The sequence below is a fragment of the Poromitra crassiceps genome (assembly GCF_964638095.1).
Source record: "Poromitra crassiceps genome assembly, chromosome: 16".
NCBI lineage: Eukaryota > Metazoa > Chordata > Actinopteri > Beryciformes > Melamphaidae > Poromitra > Poromitra crassiceps.
Genome location: NC_139645.1, coordinates 27,804,135 through 27,823,864, shown reverse-complemented (window position 1 = coordinate 27,823,864; position 19,730 = coordinate 27,804,135). Strand labels below are relative to the sequence as shown.

Here is a 19,730-nt window from a genome sequence, read left to right as displayed (position 1 = left end):
AGGAGATACACAATTTATTTGCTCAGTCTGTGGTAAAGGTTTTACTCGTAATGACAGCATGAAGAGACACATGATAGCCCACACAGGAGTTAAACAATTTAATTGCTCAGTCTGTGGTAACAGTTTTGGCCATAAAGGAACGTTGAAACAACACATGAGTCCACACAGGAGGTAAAGCATTAGCAAAGACAAAGCAAAGATAAAGCTCAGTCTGTGGTAAAGGTTTTGGCCATAAAGGAACGTTGAAACAACACATGAGAGTTCACACAGGAGGTAAAGATTAGCAAAGACAAAGCAAAGATAAAGCTCAGTCTGTGGTAAAGGTTTTGGTCGTAAAGGGCACTTGACAACACACATGAGAGTCCACACAGGAGACAAACCATTTAAAAGCTCAGACTGTGGTAAAAGTTTTGGCCATAAAGGATACTTGAAAAAACAAGTTTTGTTGAGGAACCATACTTGACAACACACATGATCGTCCACACAGGAGATAAACCATTTAATTGCTCAGTCTGTGGTAAAAGATTCTGTCACTATATAACTATAACTATTCTATCACACTGGGCAAAGTATACTTGTCCCAGGTTCACTTGTTTCAGCTATTGTTTTTAATTCACTGACCCCTCATTTCCAGTCAGTTTATTCACTTTTCTTCCACATATATATTTTTTAATCACATTATACATTTATGTTTGACATGGGTAGTGCAAATAAAGGTCTTGGTGAAGCGGGTAAAAAAAAGTTGAGTTTTATTTTTTTACTTTAATTATTATTATCATGAGTCCCAGCTTGGACAGAGAGAAGAATGAATAATACATAAAAAATTATTTGTAGCCCATAAAATGTCTGACTCCCATTTTCAGGTGGATGGGTTATTTACAATGCAATACTGCTACTGAAATACTGCTTACAGTAATAATATAATAACTTAGGCTATATGTAGTCTATGATTATAACACTTCCAAAACCACTTTACAGATAAACACAAGTGATAAAATCAAAATAAATAAAATAAATCATGGGCACAAAAAGCTGCAAGATGTTTATGTAAATATACACCTGTCACCTGATCCGTCCTGTATTTGCCCAAATGAAATTCTGTTTATTTACAGTAATTATTACAATTTAATGATTACTTAATTTAATGAATTTGAGTAATGACATTTAATGTCAAACACATGACATGTACTGTAACATCTTTGTACTCCAACCCCTTTGTGGTCTCAATGAGGCCATTTACACCTGACATTAACATGCGTTTTCTGCCATCAGATTGCAATCAGATTGTGCGTGACCACATTAGCCTGCATGATTTAATTTACACCTGGCGTTAACATGCGTTTTTCCTTAGCCAGATAACATCCAGATAACTTAGTAACACCCAAAATGGTTGTCCTCTCAATCCGCATACAGTTGCTGTATCCAGATTGAGAGGACACATTGCATTTACACTTGTGTTCAATGTGTACAGAATGCATCCCTGACCATCTCCGGAGTTGGTTTGGCCGATCAGATTGCAATCCTTCTTCAATGTGGGGGCGTTTATACCTGTATTTTAAAGTGGTCAAGCACAATCTGATTGGAATCTGATGGCAGAAAACGCATGTTAATGCCAGGTGTAAATGGCCTCAATAAGTATTGCTGCTAAAAGATTAGAGGTGTTTCTGTATCATATCGGAGAAAAAAATTGAACTTAGGCTCACAGCTATTTTCACTTGTTTTCCAATACATACAATAATAGGCCATCAGAAATAACAAATAATTTTCAAAAATTCCTGGGCACACAAAGTTCAATCAAGTATACAAATTATATGAATCCATTTTATTTCACAGCTGAGAAAACAAGGCAGTTTCAAAGGCATTGAAACTGGGCCCCATATTGGCCCATAATGCAACAAATTGAAATGTTTAAAGTTGCTTCAAATGAAATTGTCACATGGGAAGTCAGCAGTGCTCAGACATGACGACGCATCAGCCGAGTTCTTCATAGCTCCTTCGTTTTAGATCCAGATACCAAACAGTCCTTCAAGAACCTGGAAAAAGATGGTTATATAAGTTACTGGCGGCAAATGAACTAATAGACACAACAACTAACCTATACTACAGGCAAACAGGATTAGCTAAACCTTAATAATAGGTGTATTATTCATGACATCCTCCATAACCAAAATCTATAATTTCATTAATATCCCTTTCTAGTTATTATTAATAGAAAAAGTCATAGAAAACAGACTCATAGGCCCATAAGTCTCCACCCATCTTTTTGCAGCATATGCCATCAACACCACACCTAAGGCCACCCAATCCTCCACCAAACTATGTGGAGCGCAGGTCACAGCTGTTTGTGCACGAGTAGCGTATTATGAACAGCCAGCAAACAGTGCACTGTCCCTACTCTTTATTCATATTTGAATATTAATGAAGAAAAACTGAACATAATGATTGATACGCTTATATTAATACCTGTACCACCCATGTGTGTGAAGACAAGTTGACAGAAATATTTTCAAAGGAATTAACGTAATTAATGACTTAATTAGTATAGATGTACTGAGATGTCATCTGATTTTTAAAATATACAATGTAAATCGTTATCTTACCGGTATCGGCCAGACTCGGCTCAAACATAATATTGAGACAGACTGTCAGTTTGGTGAAATCTGTACTATCAGAAGACTTGTTTCAGGGTGTAAGAGGTTACTCACCCTAGAACTCAGTTTCCCATGATCCTCTACTCACTCCCACTTGAACTTGTACCTGGGTTGACGCTAGAATGAATTGGCCGGAGGGACCTGACTAAAGCGAACCCTAAAGCCGCAATCAATCATTATTGCTCCTGTCCCTCTGGCCAATCCATTCTAGCAGAGCCCGTGGATCTTTGACGGGGCACTCCGACTTGAACGAGCGTTCTGTTGCACTTTCCCTGGTCTAAAGTCATCTGACTTGGGGGGAAGCTAGTGTGCGATACATCGAGCTGTTCTGAGATGGAGTCGCACGCACCGTTCATCAGACAGAATGCCAGCAGAAAATAATGACAAGCAAGGCACTACACATACTAAATAATTGATATTTCAACATTTTATTCAACAACTTCATAAAGGTTTTCTTAAGAAGTGTTATTAAATTGCATCATTTCACTGAAGGCTTGATAAGTGCAGGAACCAAAGAGCGGTTTTTACACATGCACATTGAGCTCAGCGCAGATACAGCCCATAGATTTGTCATTTCACTTACGTAATTTTTCTTTTCTTTCTTTTTTTTTTTTTTAAATCACACAACTTTTGAACACAGCAGCTGATAGAAAGCTTACCAAGAAACAGTTCCATCATATTATACACAATATCCAATATTATGTTTTGAATTTAAAATATAAAGGAAGGAAAACAAGTAAAAACCTAACAAAGAAAGTAAAGCGGTAAAAATCAAGCAGAGAAACAAAGAATGTTGTTGAGTGAATGAATCCATGAATAAATGAGTCCAGGTGTGTGTGTGTGTGTGTGTTTCACATCGCTCGGCTGTACTTATGTATACGCACATTGGTTAATTTTTAAATTAATTCTTGTAAATACAAACAAAATGCAAGTCGCACATTGAGCAAACAAGAGAGGACCCTTACTGCATTTGATCTGGGGGGAGGGGGGGGGGGGCTAAGTCGAGAAGGGGATGCTGAGAGAGTGTAACAGTGAGGGGGGGGGGGGGGCTTCACCTTGACCCCCAGATCACAGTCCCAGATTCTTAATGGCATTAAACGAGCCAACTGTTTCCATACATTTCAGATATTTGAAAAACTTGAGGACTCGAGTGTGGTTTTGTCATATACATCACGACATGATCCAATAAGTGTTTCAGGCCGGGGGGGGGGGGGGGGGCAGCCGCAACCAAAAAGTAAACCTATATCTGAAATCGGTCTCAAATACAGCGGCTGCCCGGTGTAAGGGCGAGTTTCCCGACAAGACCAAGCTCAAGTCACGCACTTTAAAGCGCTAACGATGGTCAACTACTCAACTCATCGTTTAATTTAGTCCCAAGGTGTTGATTGGCATCTGGGTGTGGTGGGGGAGGGGAGGGGGGGGGGGACTACCAAGCCTATTTAAATATGACCCGCCTCCTTGTTAACTCCGCTGTGCAACTGGTACATCTTCTCCCGAGTGAAGCGGGGTGTGGTTGACGACGTGGAGGTTAAGTGTGAGAGCGGTAGCCGGACTACTGGTGGGCGCACTGCACCCCTGGCCCGTGGTGACCGCCCCCCTCCTCGTCGGAGCTGTCGTTGTAGGCCTCTCGGCGGCCGCCGCCCGAGCTCTGGCTGGGGTCGTAGTCCTGCAGGTCCACCTCCTCGCTGTCGCCGCTGATGACGGGCGTCTCTGACCGCGACGGCAGCAGGTCCTCCAGCTCCTACATGGGGTCAAGTGTAAACACATTACAGCTTAGATGTAGGGATATACAGTTAGGTCCATATATGTGTTTGGACATTGGACACAATCTTCATCATGTTGGCTCTGTACACCACCACAATGGACTTGAAATGAAAATCAATATGGGCTTTAACTGCAGACTTCCAGCTTTAATTCGGGGATATTTATTTACATTTAAATCCGGTGAACGGTGTAGGAATTACAATACATTTTAAGGGACCAAAATTACATTTTAAGGGACCAAAATAGTTGGACAAACTAACAGAATCATGCAATCGTCCAAATGGGTTTTGAAGCATTTGACTAAATAAGAGCAGATAATATTGTCCGAAACACTTGAGAATTTATTCTGCTGCTGTTGTATCATCAATAAATATGAGGGAAGCAGTTCCAGTGACAGCTACACATGCCCACGCGTGGACAAGAATGACTGTCAGTCCAATAGTCCCAGCGATGACGTATTTTTGTAGTCGGAACGCGGAAGTAGCGGACTTCTGGGTTCTTCACGGTTTCTGCCTATGGGATTTTTTAATGGGTTTTTGGTGCGATGCTTCAAATAAGGTCTGTGGGCAACGCAAGCTTAATCAAACGCGAACCAGAGTTCAGCAGGATAATCTTCACACATGAGGACCACTTTCATGAGTTTTGTAGCGTAAATGCGAGCCCTAGAAGTTAAAAGCTTGTACTAAGCTAATCCAGAACTACACACAGTGTCGCATAGGCTTCCACGTCACGTCACCACTCAACCTGGAGTGTTGTTGATGTGTGCACTGCTGTGCACTGATTACCCCGGGCTGAACCAGGTGAGGGAAAGTTAATTTCCGTGTTCCTCCTTTGAAGTGATGACGTTATTGACGTATAATATCCCCGTCGACTCAACAGTGTAGTCTCATTTAGCAGTTTGCTAGCTAGCCGCCCTTTCAACGGCATGTAAAAGCTTAAAAACTCATGAAAGTGGTCCTCATGTGTGAAGATTATCCTGCTGAACACTGGTTTGCGTTTGATTAAGCTTGCTTTGCCCAGAGACCTTATTTGAAGCATCGCGCCAAAAACCCATTCAAAAATCCCATAGGCAAAAACAGTGAAGAACCCGGAAGTGTTAGCATCGATGTTTTCCGGACTCATTCATGGGGCTCTCTATTTCCGTCTCTCATAACGCTTTCAGACAGACACGGTTCTGGTTCTGGCTCCGGCTCCGTTCTGGAGTCTCAGAAGCTTGGTGCTTTCTGGCGAACCAGCCCGTGTTCACACCAGTTTAAGCGGAACCAAAGTGGGAGGACATTATTCGGTAGTCCTTCTTCAGTTTTTTAAGTTTATTAATTATTTGGTCTGGTGTTCGAGTGAACCCAGCCTTGGCCATCTCTTCCGCATGTTTGGCATACGACTTGCTCTTTCTTGTACTGTTTCTAGCTTTTCTTGAGATTCGGTAGATGCCCAAATCATCACTAAACATTTGGTTTCCTCAGGAGACCACTGCAAATTATTTTTCTCCATGTTGTCACTGCCTTCTTCTCCTTCCTGCTCGTTTTCACAGCCTAGAATGAGACACGCCCACTGATGATGTCACAGTTCCCAAGGAAAAACCAACTATTTTTTGGTTCCGCTGAGAACCAACTTTTCAGGTTCCGAACCAATTATTTTTTCGGTCTGAACGCGCCGGCCGGTTCAAATTAGGGTTCTGGAACCGGAACCGGCACGGAGCCCTGCCGGTGTGAAAGCCCTATCAGTGCGTCCTGGGCCAGAGGGAGTGGCAATGGCCAGAGGGAGGGGCAACAGAGGCCATGGCCTCGATTGCCTCCGTGTAATTCCCACCCTGTTTATGGTGCAGAATTGCTCCACCCGTTTGTCTCGACAGTTCCTTGCTAGAAACGTCGGAGAAATGGTGTTAAACTGTCTATATTACAGCAACACTCACCACAAGGAAAAGGTTTCAAGGCCCGTTACTACATGAAGAAAAGCTTATATTCTGCCTACATTACCTGGGCCATCTCGGCTACGGTCGGGAAGCTATGCTAACGTGGCTAACAGTTTAGCTGCCTAAAGTCAATAAAGTACCAAAGTCACCCCCCTCTGCCTCTCCAAGGGATTTAATCCACCAGTAATTTTTCCATAGACATTTCGTAAAAAATATATAGGGGTGGCCGATTTTCGAATAATAAATTGAATATTTCCCAGCAATTTTTGTACACACTTTTAAGACTTGTTTGCAGCCCTGTTTTCTTTTTAATTTTCCAATTAATTTCCTGATTATTTTGCCAGTTTCTTCAGTAGATCTTAAATGGGACTCTATGGGGTTAAGAAATGATACGCATATTTTCCTAGTGTGGCAGTTTAGGACAAAAAAGGGACGTAATACATATGCAAATATGTTATGTTTGTTTTTTTTAAATATAGGTATTGTCACCAAAGCACAACTAGCTCTGGCCAATAGATTATGAATGAAGAAATGAATGAACGTTGTAATGTTTTTACAGTGACACTATGCCAGGTGGCAATAGAGAGTGAACCTTGACCAGTGTGGTGTGTTGTACCGTGAGCTTCTCCGGGCTGATCCAGTTGTTGCTGGGGAACTGGACGTCAAACTTGATATACAGATCTCCCTTCTCAAAGGGGTTACGGTACTGTGGCATGCCCTCTCCTCGCACCACCCTCACCGAGCCTGGGAAAGATGCACACACAAAGGGGTTACGGTACTGTGGCATGCCCTCTCCTCGCACCACCCTCACCGAGCCTGGGAAAGACGCACACACAAAGGGGTTACGGTACTGTGGCATGCCCTCCCCTCGCACCACCCTCACCGAGCCTGGGAAAGACGCACACACAAAGGGGTTACGGTACTGTGGCATGCCCTCTCCTCGCACCACCCTCACCGAGCCTGGGAAAGACGCACACACAAAGGGGTTACGGTACTGTGGCATGCCCTCCCCTCGCACCACCCTCACCGAGCCTGGGAAAGACGCACACACAAAGGGGTTACGGTACTGTGGCATGCCCTCTCCTCGCACCACCCTCACCGAGCCTGGGAAAGATGCACACACAAAGGGGTTACGGTACTGTGGCATGCCCTCCCCTCGCACCACCCTCACCGAGCCTGGGAAAGATGCACACACAAAGGGGTTACGGTACTGTGGCATGCCCTCCCCTCGCACCACCCTCACCGAGCCTGGGAAAGATGCACACACAAAGGGGTTACGGTACTGTGGCATGCCCTCCCCTCGCACCACCCTCACCGAGCCTGGGAAAGATGCACACACAAAGGGGTTACGGTACTGTGGCATGCCCTCCCCTCGCACCACCCTCACCGAGCCTGGGAAAGATGCACACACAATTAGATGGGAATGTGGGAAGGGCAATGGAAATATCTAACAATCCGATGTGCCGTTGAGCAAGGCACCTAAGCCCAGCACCACTGGAGCTGCTCAGTGGCAAGACTGGTTGTACTGGACAACTGTCAGGTGTGAGATATGAGAGACTGTCCCTCCTCTTGCTATGACTAGTCCACCTCTTGTGTGTTGCAGGTAAACTTTACTAGTCCACCTCTTATGTGTTGCAGGTAAACTTGACTAGTCCACCTCTTATATGTTGCAGGTAAACTTTACTAGTCCACCTCTTATGTGTTGCAGGTAAACTTTACTAGTCCACCTCTTATGTGTTGCAGGTAAACTTTACTAGTCCGCCTCTTATGTGTTGCAGGTAAACTTGACTAGTCCACCTCTTATGTGTTGCAGGTAAACCTGACTAGTCCACCTCTTATGTGTTGCAGGTAAACTTGACTAGTCCACCTCTTATGTGTTGCAGGTAAACCTGACTAGTCCACCTCTTATATGTTGCAGGTAAACTTGACTAATCCACCTCTTATATGTTGCAGGTAAACTTGACTAATCCACCTCTTATGTGTTGCAGGTAAACCTGACTAGTCCACCTCTTATATGTTGCAGGTAAACTTGACTAATCCACCTCTTATATGTTGCAGGTAAACCTGACTAGTCCACCTCTTATATGTTGCAGGTAAACTTGACTAATCCACCTCTTATATGTTGCAGGTAAACCTGACTAGTCCACCTCTTATATGTTGCAGGTAAACCTGACTAGTCCACCTCTTATATGTTGCAGGTAAACCTGACTAGTCCACCTCTTATGTGTTGCAGGTAAACCTGACTAGTCCACCTCTTATAGACGGTTTTCACCAGAGCGCAACCCCACATCACTTCCTTTTTCTCAGCATTCGGCAAACTGCAGAAATATTCACTCGACATCGTTACTTTTGTTTTCGCCGCTCAGCTGTATAGACGGTTTTCACGGAATGGTCAGTCCTGCACTTGAATGTTTTTTTTTCTTTTATGTCCATAGCAAACACTGCAACAGGAAGTGAGTGGGGGTTCAATTTAGAATGTTTTTGTTGTCAAGTTAAAACCGTCTATATGTTGCAGATAAACCTGACTAGTCCACCTCTTATATGTTGCAGGTAAACCTGACTAGTCCACCTCTTATATGTTGCAGGTAAACCTGACTAGTCCATCTCTTATGTGTTGCAACAGGTTAAATAAGGTCAAAGACCCCCTAAAGTCATGTTTTAAGATATATATATATATATATATATATACACACTATACTATACTATATAAATAATACATAATTAGTGTCTCATGGTTTTTGTAAATCTTCCCACAAAAAAGGTTAACCTATCCTGTTAAAAATCCTTCAGATGACTTCCGCTCATTCTGCCTCATTGAACAATTCCAAAGCAACCAATCAGGGCTATCTAGAACATAACTAACCGCTCACAGCATATAAACAAGGGCTTTAACTGCTGAATACTGGACAGGCATTGGCTCCAGTATTCGTGATGTCACAAATCAAATGCTTGTTGAAAACGGCCTTTTCAGTGAGCTCAGAGAAACTTTCTACTTTCAGCAGATGATTGTGTAAAACAGTCTTCTAGTGTGAAACTCTGCATCATTCTGAACAGAGAAGCTCAAACACCCAACTGAAGGAACAAGAAGAGAACGTGATTTTTGACTTTAGGCGCTCTTTAAAATAGAAGGAAAAGGCTGCTGTAACAAGCGACAGTGTGGAGCATAGTAAGTAGTGTGGAGCATAGGAAGTAGTGTGGAGCATAGGAAGTAGTGTGGAGCATAGGAAGTAGGAGTCACCTGGCTCGATGACTTTGCCAGCAGGATACTTGACGACGATCTGTCTGGCGTCGAGGTGTTTCAACGTAAACTGGAAGCCGCACAGCGCCTCCACCAGGCCAATCTTGTGGGTCATGTGCAGGTCATTACCGTCTCGTCTGTATGTCTGCGGGGGGAAGAGAGAGAACCGTTAAGTAGTTGATCATTGTTAAGTCCATCCAGAAACCAGGTTCCACAAACACAACCTTTCGCAGGGGTATAAATTGAAAACGCCATGCGGCTCTTTATTTCGGTCTAGCGGCGCTTATCAAGAATGCCGAGCGCCCTGCCACACATCAACTTCCTGCCACACATCAACTTCCTGCCACACATCAGCTTTCGAGGTGCACCTACCTCGTGCTCCTTCTCCTGCAGGACGAGGACTATATCCCCGGGCTCGACGCTCGGTGCCTGGTCAGCCTCCCCGCCGAAGGTGATCTTCTGGCTGTGCTTCATGCCTTTGTCCACGTGCACCTCCAGAATCTTCACCTCCTTCACCACCTTCTTGCCCTCACATTTTTTACAGCGGTCCTTCTCACTGATGACTTCGCCTGGTGTGGGTCAGAGAATGTCAGTTTTCTGTGCACCGTCGACAACAGCCGAAACGCTCGGACCACTCCATGTGCCATTGTTAGGGATGCACGATGTATAGAACAGCTAAATTATCGGGCGATAATGGGGAAACGTATCTTTATTGGCTATTCTCGGTATCGGCCATATATAGCCGATATATATCGGCTGTATATAGCCAATATATATCGGCTATAATAATATATACACAAAACAAGTTGCTTACAAGGAAAACTCTTTTGGATACCTTTAAGCATAAAATGCCATAGGGGGCAGTCTACTATGACTTTTGTAATTGTGTTTGATCTGCAGACTAAGCAGCCAGAGGCTTTAAGGTTCTATAAAAGCCTTTATTTTTGTATTGAAAAATATATATATATATTTAATGCATTGACTGATGCACTTTACTAGTAAAAACCTGTATTTAATGCATTGACATGTCTTGATTTGACAGATTATGTCAAAGAATTTGGATTCTGAGACCAAATGCTCTATAAAAGCACAAGTATGTTTGTGAATTCTATTTGACTAAGAAAAATACAATAAAATTTGAGTCACACGTGTTCTTTGTTTTGTGTAAACAACAGTGATGTCAGTTATATTTGGTGAGGTCAGAGCTATGGAATATTACATCATCCATCTTTACTCACTACAACTCAGCCGTGCATAAACTACAGGTTATAATGAACTTATTTTTAAAACACAACAATGTGAAATTATCGGTTATTGTATGGGCCACGAGAAGCAGGTAATTATTGGTTATTGGTATTGTCTGGGGGGGAGGGATCCATATTGTGCATCCCAGGCCATTATGTCCCTTACCTTCTCCGTTACAGTCAGTGCACACAGACTGCATCTGTTGGACCATCCCTGGAGCCAGCTGTCTGATCATGATGCGCATACCACGCCCCCTACAGGTCACACACTTCTGCACAGCACCCGTCTTGCCGCCTTGCCTGCGCGCACACACACAAACACACACACACACACACACACACACACACACACACACACACAGATGGATGACTTAGACAGGGAAGATATGCAAAAAGAGCTACACATTCAAATAACAGAAGAGGAATGGTATATAATGTGTGAGGTGCAATGCACATCCACAAACTCACTTATATGGAGAGAATTTTGTTGGAAAAACTTAACTCGCTTTTTTATAACACCCAAAATAAAAAGTAGGCAACTCGCCGCACCTCAACAATGTTGGAGGCTGTGTGGGAATGAGGAGGCCGATCACTCACACATTTTCTGGAACTGTACAAAGATAAAGCGGTGCTGGGGAAGTGTCAATGTTGAGATTAAACATATTTTGGGCTATGCCATCCCAAATACATGTACTGTGATGTATCTTGGTAACATTGAACATGTTGTGATGAGGGAGGACCTCTACTTGATCAAAGCTTTACTCGCAGCTAGTAAGAAGGCTATTACCAGAAACTGGCTAAATGCAGACACCCCAAAACAGGGGCAGTGGTTGGAAATTGTTCGAGAGATCTTTTCTATGGAAAAACTTACATATTTTTTGAGAGTCAAAGAGGATGTTTTTGAAAAGAAGTGGATAAAATGGAACATTTATGTGAGTCAGGGCACCGACTAAATGAATGCATAATTAAAGTAACTGAATGAATGTATGAATGAAAGAATATATCTGGACACTTACGGTAATGTGATTTTCTTTTTGGTTATATGTGTCAGTTTTGTTTGAAGGTTTGTTTGTTTTTTGCATTGAGGCCGATGCGCGGCTGCTATATTGTTTTGTTCATACCTATGTGAAAAACGAATAAAAATTTAAGTGGAAAAGACAGGGAAGATATGCTAACTTGAAATCCCACTCTGTCTTCTGTTTCAGTCGGGACAAAAAGTGTACCTTTCTACCTTTGAAGCAGCAACAACAATCATAAATGTAGTGAAAAGCATAATAGCATAACTTACCCATTACAAGTGCTACACAGAACATTCTTGCTAAGTTGTAGTTTTGTTGTTTTCCCATTGTAAAGGTCTTCCAGGGACACCCTGATGAAAAAAAAAGTTCAGTTTAGGTTCTGTACAGCCAGGTGACATAAGACAGAGTTTGGGTCCACATTTGATCCATAACCACAAGCCAGGAAACACTTTGAACCTACAACAACTTTTTTCAAATAGAAAACATTTTCACAGAACGGCACCGAGACTTCGGTTCTCCTTACTTCAGTGGGTGGACCATGTCCTCCCCTCTCCTCCGGCCTCCGTTCCGAGAGCGCCCGCCCTGGCCGCCCATGAAGCCAAAGAGGCCGCCACCAAAGATGTGCGAGAAGATGTCGTCCATCCCCGAGCCGCCACCACCTCCTTCCCGCAAGCCTTGTTCCCCATAGCGGTCATACAGCTCCTTCTTCTCTGGGTTGGTCAGCACCTCGTATGCAAAGCTGATTTCTTTGAACTGGGTTTTGACGGGCAGAGACCAAAGAGTGTCATGAGATGCAGGCCGAGTATTCAACGTAAGGAAGGCCGTGCTTGCTTTCACACAGCAGCAGACATTTCAAAAGAACAGGAACATTTCTGAAAAATACTAGAATAAATAAATAAAAATAGATCGAATCGTATCCGATGTTGAAGTTACGCCTATAGAGAACGTTGGCAGTTACCTACTTAATTTTGTTCATGACAATTTATCTCCACTATCTAATGTCTAATTGTTTAAGTTGTAGTCTACAATGACTTTTAAGAGTATCAGTTGTACAGCGCTTAAATAGTTAAAATCGGACACAATTTAAAAAAGTAAAAAGTGGACCGCTAAATTTCACATCATCACAAATGGCTATTTAAGCAAAGGCAAGTAGGGCTGCACCCGACTCAGAATTCTGTCAGTCGAATCGGATTTGGCTGTTCAATACGAATATTTGACTATTCTATTTTTTCTCTTTTCTTTTTAATAAAACTATCTGGTAATCAGAAAATCCATTCACATGAGCATGTTTGATCCGTTTGTTTAATTCAGACTTGGTTTCACAGTATTAATAGGCTCATTCATTTACCAAAATAGGCTATATATCACAATCTACTGGGAGAAACCAAGCCATTCCATGTCAAATCAGACATTTAGCACCCCCATATAGCGGGAATGGAATGATCCTTGTTTCATCAGCACATTTTGCGACTATTCAACTGAGATTGGCAGTGGAATTAGACTTCTTCAAACGAATCTGCGTATTTGGGGTCACCCCTAAAGGCAAGATTCTCATGCAGTCCATTGGTTAGGTCTGAGGGGCCCTTTACACGAGGACAGTTTATGGAAGAAACGACACAATAGCGTTTCCTTCACACCTTCTCCCTGTTTACATGAGCGCTGTTGAATTTTTTAAACGCCGTAATGTACATGCCAGGTCGCTAGGTGGCAGTGTGATGGTCAACGGGGCGTTGCTCGTCGCTCCACAACTTGGAGAGTGCCGGGTCAGCCTATAAATACTTTGTGTACCTCCTCAGAATAACACTCTTGGATAAGGCGTAGAACTGCCAATCTGGTTCTGCCACGTAAGCACCCGCAACATCAACGAGAGCACAACCGTAAGATCCATGTCTGCTTCTCTTCGTGTTGTTTTCCTGACTGATGTTGTTGTGTTAACTCGCGCACGGCTATGACGTAATCGCGTGTGTCGCGTGTGCAGGCACGTCAGAGTTCCTGAAATGAGCCGTGTCAAAGCGATTACATGGAAGCGCTCAGCGGGGAGCGACACCAACCGTCGCCGTCTAAAAGGGAGGCACTAACGATAAAATAATTCCCCGTCGTCACCATAGGAAACCGTCCTCCTCGTGTAAAGCGCCCCTCAGTCACCCCTAAAGGCAAGATTCTCCTGCAGTCCATTGGTCAGGTCTGAGGGACAGAACCAGAGCACAACCCCAGTGAGATAAGAACAGAGCCTCTTTCTGTTCAAATGCAGATAAGGGTTGGGTGGGTGTTGTGCAGTGCACTATGAAGCTGCTATAAGCGATGATGCTGGTGGGTGTTGTGCAGTGCACTATGAAGGTGCTATAAGCACTATGAAGGTGCTATAAGCACTATGAAGGTGCTATAAGCGATGATGCTGACTGCAATGCAAGTTCAAACCCAAATGATTACTAGGGATGGGCATTGTAAGGGATTTAAATACTCGAGTACTCTCCTTCTGTTATGAAAGAGTACTCGAGTACCCCCCCCCCCCGGGGGAACGACACACACACATGAAAGATCCTAAGTTTGGCTATGTTAAGCAGTTACCATTAGCATTCGCCAAATGTCTGTGATGAGAGCAGGGGTGATCTGCTTTGTATGGGGCTGTTCACAGCAACTTCACACACATTACCAATTTTGCATGGAAAAAGCGCTGCCTGGTGCACTTTTTAGTTTTTACAGATTGACTGTGATAAGGTGATCCGGTGTTAGCCGTTAGCCTACCTCAGTAAAAGTAATTCCCAATACATGTCGGTAATCATTCCATACTGCTTCTTGATCACTGTTAAGTAAATTCACTTATTAAAAACTCTGGTGTTCTGCCAAAAAGTGATAACTGCAAACATGATAACTGCAAACAGTAATAATGTTCGCTAACGTTAACCGCAAAAACCACCAACAACATCCGAGTGATGGTCCCCGCCCGTGGTGAAACACGGAACGTTTGGCTATGGTAAACAAAGTTACTGTCAGGGGTCCGTTAGTCAAAGTGGTCCGTCCGAGTAAAAAACATCTAACGTTAACATCTTTGCTTGCACATCTATATATAAATTGGCCATGAACGGAAAACAACTGCAATCAAATCTTGTTTATTTTACATCTGCTGAATATAGATTGCGTTAATATACATGGACGTCTGTGTTGCTGGCGATTCGCCAGACGCTGTTAACGTTAGATCGGCCATTTTTATAGGGGAGGGGGGTGGGGCGAGTACCCGGACAGCGGAAACGGTACTCGAGTACTCTCGTTACAAACGAGTACTCGAGTACCCGAGTACTCTCCCCCATCCCTAATGATTACTAAGTAACCATTTGGGTTTTAACTTGCAGTTAAAGTCTTCATTTATGAATCCACCACTCTGCACACCTCTGCCCATCTCTTATGCCCAGTGCAACAGCAAGGGTTATCTTCGCTAGTTTCTAGCACACAAAATCTCCCTTTTTGATTACCACTAGGTCACTGAAACACATCCTTTGTCTGATGCACTGACCCAGTGGTAATGAAAAGACAGAAAGGGAGATTTTGAGTGCTAGAAACTAGCAAAGATAATGCTTGCACTTGGACTGGGTGCAAGATATGGCCCCTCCTCTTGTTTCCAAATCCACATTTTCCTTGTGGTGATCTTCACCATTGGCACATATTACTTAAGGGTCATCGAAGTTGGGTTATAATAACCCAACTTCATAATCAGCAGCTGTTCACTTGAATAATATTCAAGTGAACTCACTTAGTCCAATATTGAAATCACAGGGATTAATGAAAATATATATATATCTTCTGACAAACATTTTCCAGGCCTATTTTAGCTATTTCGGGCTTTTTAAAGTGTCCGCTTTTTTCCCGCCGTGCGCTTGCTTCCCATAGGTTTTCATGTAAAAAAAAAAAAGGCGGACAGTGTGTACATATCACACTCATTTCACTCTACAACATAGAGTTACAAATATAAAAGGAATTTCCGCACACTTGAATCTGTACAGATTTCACATTTATTATGCTTTCGGTCGACTAGACCTTCATCAGAGCCAAAACTCTACAACATAGACACATGCAAATTATAAATAATAAATCACAATTAATATATGACATTTTTCACATTTCATATCTGACTCCAATTGACTGTTTGATATTCTTACCTTGTCACCAGCATTGGGGTTCTTGTCAGGGTGATATTCCTTTGCCAGTTTGCGGTATGCCTAGGATTAAGCAACAGAGATGAACGTCATTAACCTCGTCCTCTTTCTACACGTGGAGACGCCTGAAACCAACCATACACCAAAACCATACGCAAAACAATCATGGCTGCCTCCGTAACCTCGCGTCACCAGGCTCTCTCTCAAAGGAGAGATTACTACAGGGAATGATCATCTGCCCTAAGACCCGCCCCCAGTGGGTCTTTCCGCTTTGTCCCCCATAGAAGGATGGTTGACGTTCGTCAAGCTTAAACAGCCATAAAGTGTGGGGTTTCCTTTTATTTTGACTATACAAGGGAGCACGTGGGCAATCTCTGTTCTCTCGCAGTTTCCATTTTTGTCCCACTGATGTCATCAGTGATGTCATAAATCACTGATGATGTCATATGTGATGTCATCAGTGCTCACTTGAGCAATTGTGCATTGTGACATCAGTGATGTTATAAGACTGATGGATGTACACTTTTTTTTTTAATTAATATTTCCCCCCCGATTTTTTATCCCCCTTAGTGCTAGTTTACTTTTTATTTATCCTGGTTGCTACTCCACCCTCTGCCGATCTGGGGAGAGCCGAAACTGGCTCCATGCTTCCTCCGAGACATGGGCAGCAGTTAGCCAACCGCTTCTTTTCACCTGACAGGGGAAGCTTCACCGGTAGGACATAGCACGTGGGAGGTTCACGCTATTCCAACCGGTTCCCCCTCCTCTGAACAGGCCCCCTCAACGACCAGAGGAGGAACCACATTCGCAACCAGGATATTGCATGTTTTGGTGAAGGGGGTTCCTATATGAAGGAAACCCCCAGGAGGCAGGGGGAGAACATGCAAACTCCACACCGAAAGGCCCTTTTGACGACCCCACCCGGGCGGCGGGCACTCGAGGACATGCGGACGGGCGCGCATTCCTTCAGCGCCCACAGCGTCCCAGGTGAGAATCGAACCCAGGACCTTCGAGCTGTGAGGCGACAGCGCTTACCACTGCACCACCTGATGGATGTAAACTTAAGGGGCACACACACACGCGCGCACATGTAAACTTAAGGGCAATAAATAACATTTTGTGAGCAACACACCCACCACATAGGGCAAACGTATTATATCGGAAGCCTGGTTGCTCCAGAAAGTGTGCGGTAATTCTTTTCAAAGAGTTTGATGAGAATGGGCCAGTTCTCTGGCATCATTTTGGCTAGGTGAGTGGAGGGCTCTTCATGTTGACACGCAACATAGAAGAGCCCTGAGGGCTAGGTGAAAACCTGAGGCCAGACGGTCTGGTAGAACCTATATTTACAGTGTATGGGTAGAACGAAATGAAAATGTGAGTTAACGTGACCGGCTGGTTTACCAGGCTAGGAGCCAAAGGCGATTGGCAAGGGAAACGTAATAGGCTAGGCAGCAAACAGCTAGTATAAAGCTAGCATAGAGACGGTGGCAAACCAAGATCATATTTTGTCAACTCTACGAAACTGGCTCGACCGATCTAGAAGTGAAAGAAGTGATCCATGCTTTGTCATGGTTACTAAGATTACGTCACTTATACAGTAGTAGTTGATAACGCCATGGGCACAGCTAGCTACTTAACGCTACTAGGCTAACGTGAAGGATCAAACCCGAAGTCAGCTTGCTAACTGCCCTAGGCGATTATTGGTGATCGTAATGACAGAACACGGGCCTGTCTGTCTGTTCGCTGGTTTCTTCAGACTGCGCTGGTTCAGTGGAAACTGCTTCCTTTCCACACGTTTGTCAGACTGACTCACATAAGGTTATTAGCTAACAACACTCGTTAGCGTCAGCTCAGTCATTTGATTTGTTGCGAGCTATTGCTAACGAGTCAACTACGACTCACGAACTTTCCTGCTTCGGTTTTAGGAGGAGACAACACAGCCAGGACATCCAACCTCCCTTCAATATGCTGTCTACGCTAAACGCTGAGAGCACATTGGTTTTGTTGTAAACGTTATAGGTGAAGTATTACACCCCGCAATACATCTTTTCACTTCTAGGCCAGCTAGCTTGTAGCCTAGCCCACGTCGTAGCTAAACGCTAGCTAGCTGCGCATAGCAACGCATTTCCTGGTTGTAGCGTTAGCTATTCTTAATCGAAACCCAGCCCAGAGATTCAAGTTCATTCTCATTGTTTGTGTCGCTCCGTGTTCCTCTCACCTTCTTCAGTTCATTCTCGGTGGCAGACGGAGACACGCCGAGAATATCATAGAGTTTCGTATCGACAACATTCGCCATGATGTTGCTGGGGAGGGACGGTGCTGCTGCGAGGAGGAGGTGGATGATGGGTTCGGGGAAAGAAAAGAGCCGGTGGAGGAAACGTTGTCGCCAGATCTCGCGAGAGAAACAAGCAACCCCGGCTGTTCCAGGTTGCTTGTCTCTCTCGCGAGATCTGACAACACCGGGTGGAGTCGGGTCAAGGAGTATTGAAGGCAAGAGAGGAAGGCAATTACTTTTTTTTTTAACAACAGCACTACCCCCATTCTGGCCCGAAAAAACGCCTCCTTGTAAAGAAGACAGCCAACCTCATTCAGGCCAAAATGGCGGATTTGCTGTGCGCTGATGTCGCACATATTTCGCTGCCATGGAGAAATATGTTTCTAGCTCATCACCACCACCGGCAGGCGCTACAGGGGAACTTGGGGAAAAATGACAAAATAAATCACAACTCATACTGAACAAGTAACGAAAGCACAAACAGACCTGTGTCAGGAAAAAACTGAATGAGCTCGGCATCCACATGTTTGACTACTTCTTTTTGTTTGTCGGTTCACATATTCTGAATTTATTTTATGTTATTTGCCAACAGAAAAAGCAATAATACAATAAAGCAATAAGAGATACAGTGTGTCATGTCACTTCCATGTAAAGCCGGGGGGAAAGCCGGAAACAGAAAGAGGCGTCGTGACGTCCATGGTCGTGACTCGTGACAGGTGCCCCCCCCCTACAGCTATAACGCGTCAATAACGACACATCGCCTGAATGTGTACTGTCTGAGTGTGAACACAGTTCAATGCTGGGGGTCGAAGCAGCATTAGTCTCTTTAGAACAGACGAGTTGGCTTCCGCAATTTTCAAATGCTTCCACCATACCGTCTGTCAGGGGCGGTTTTAGCATCAGAGCTTTGGGTGGGCTCAGCCCACCCAAAGGTCATGGACCGCTGAACCCCTAGGGGGGCCCGGGGGCATGCCCCCCCGGAAGAAAATTTTGTACAGTTTCAAGTAAAAATGGATCAAACTGGCGCACTTTGAGATCAAAATGAAGAGACTAGATCTATGAAGAACTACACACATCAATATCTTCTTTACCGTTCTGTGGTTTTACAGCGATGAAAAAATAATTGTTTCCCTATATATACTATATATATTCTGCATACAGGTTCTATGGTAGAATTATGCTTGCATAAATAATACCAAAATCACTTCAGGGGAGTTTCAAGTAAAGTAACATTTTGCTTTGTAGGCAAAACAAAAGTAAAATTATATCAAAAGGGAACTTCCTAACTTATTGGCTGGAATAATATTCCGACAAGATAATAATATACTGTAAGCACTAAAGCAGGAGTTTGCAGTCAACTAGTTGAAATTAATATGTGGCAGTATTTGTGGGGGTCAAAATCTATGTAGGGTGTACCACCACAAATAGATCAGTGTATGGGAAACACTGACTATTAAATTGTGTGACTAGAAAGAC

The 19,730-nt window shown here is 43.7% G+C and overlaps 1 protein-coding gene across 1 annotated transcript; it reads right to left on the bottom strand.

The window, feature by feature from the left end:
- Window positions 1–3,217: 3,217 nt before the first annotated feature.
- dnaja2a (DnaJ heat shock protein family (Hsp40) member A2a) lies at window positions 3,218–18,327 on the bottom strand. Its single transcript, XM_083652598.1, has 9 exons — window positions 18,198–18,327; window positions 15,983–16,042; window positions 12,352–12,581; window positions 12,098–12,178; window positions 10,976–11,109; window positions 9,938–10,134; window positions 9,566–9,710; window positions 6,944–7,071; window positions 3,218–4,392 (listed from the first exon to the last, which is right to left on the bottom strand). Exons 1-9 carry the CDS (start codon window positions 18,273–18,275, stop codon window positions 4,204–4,206), a joined length of 1,242 nt encoding a protein of 413 aa, XP_083508724.1. The 5' UTR covers window positions 18,276–18,327; the 3' UTR covers window positions 3,218–4,203.
- Between the last annotated feature and the right edge of the window lie 1,403 nt (window positions 18,328–19,730).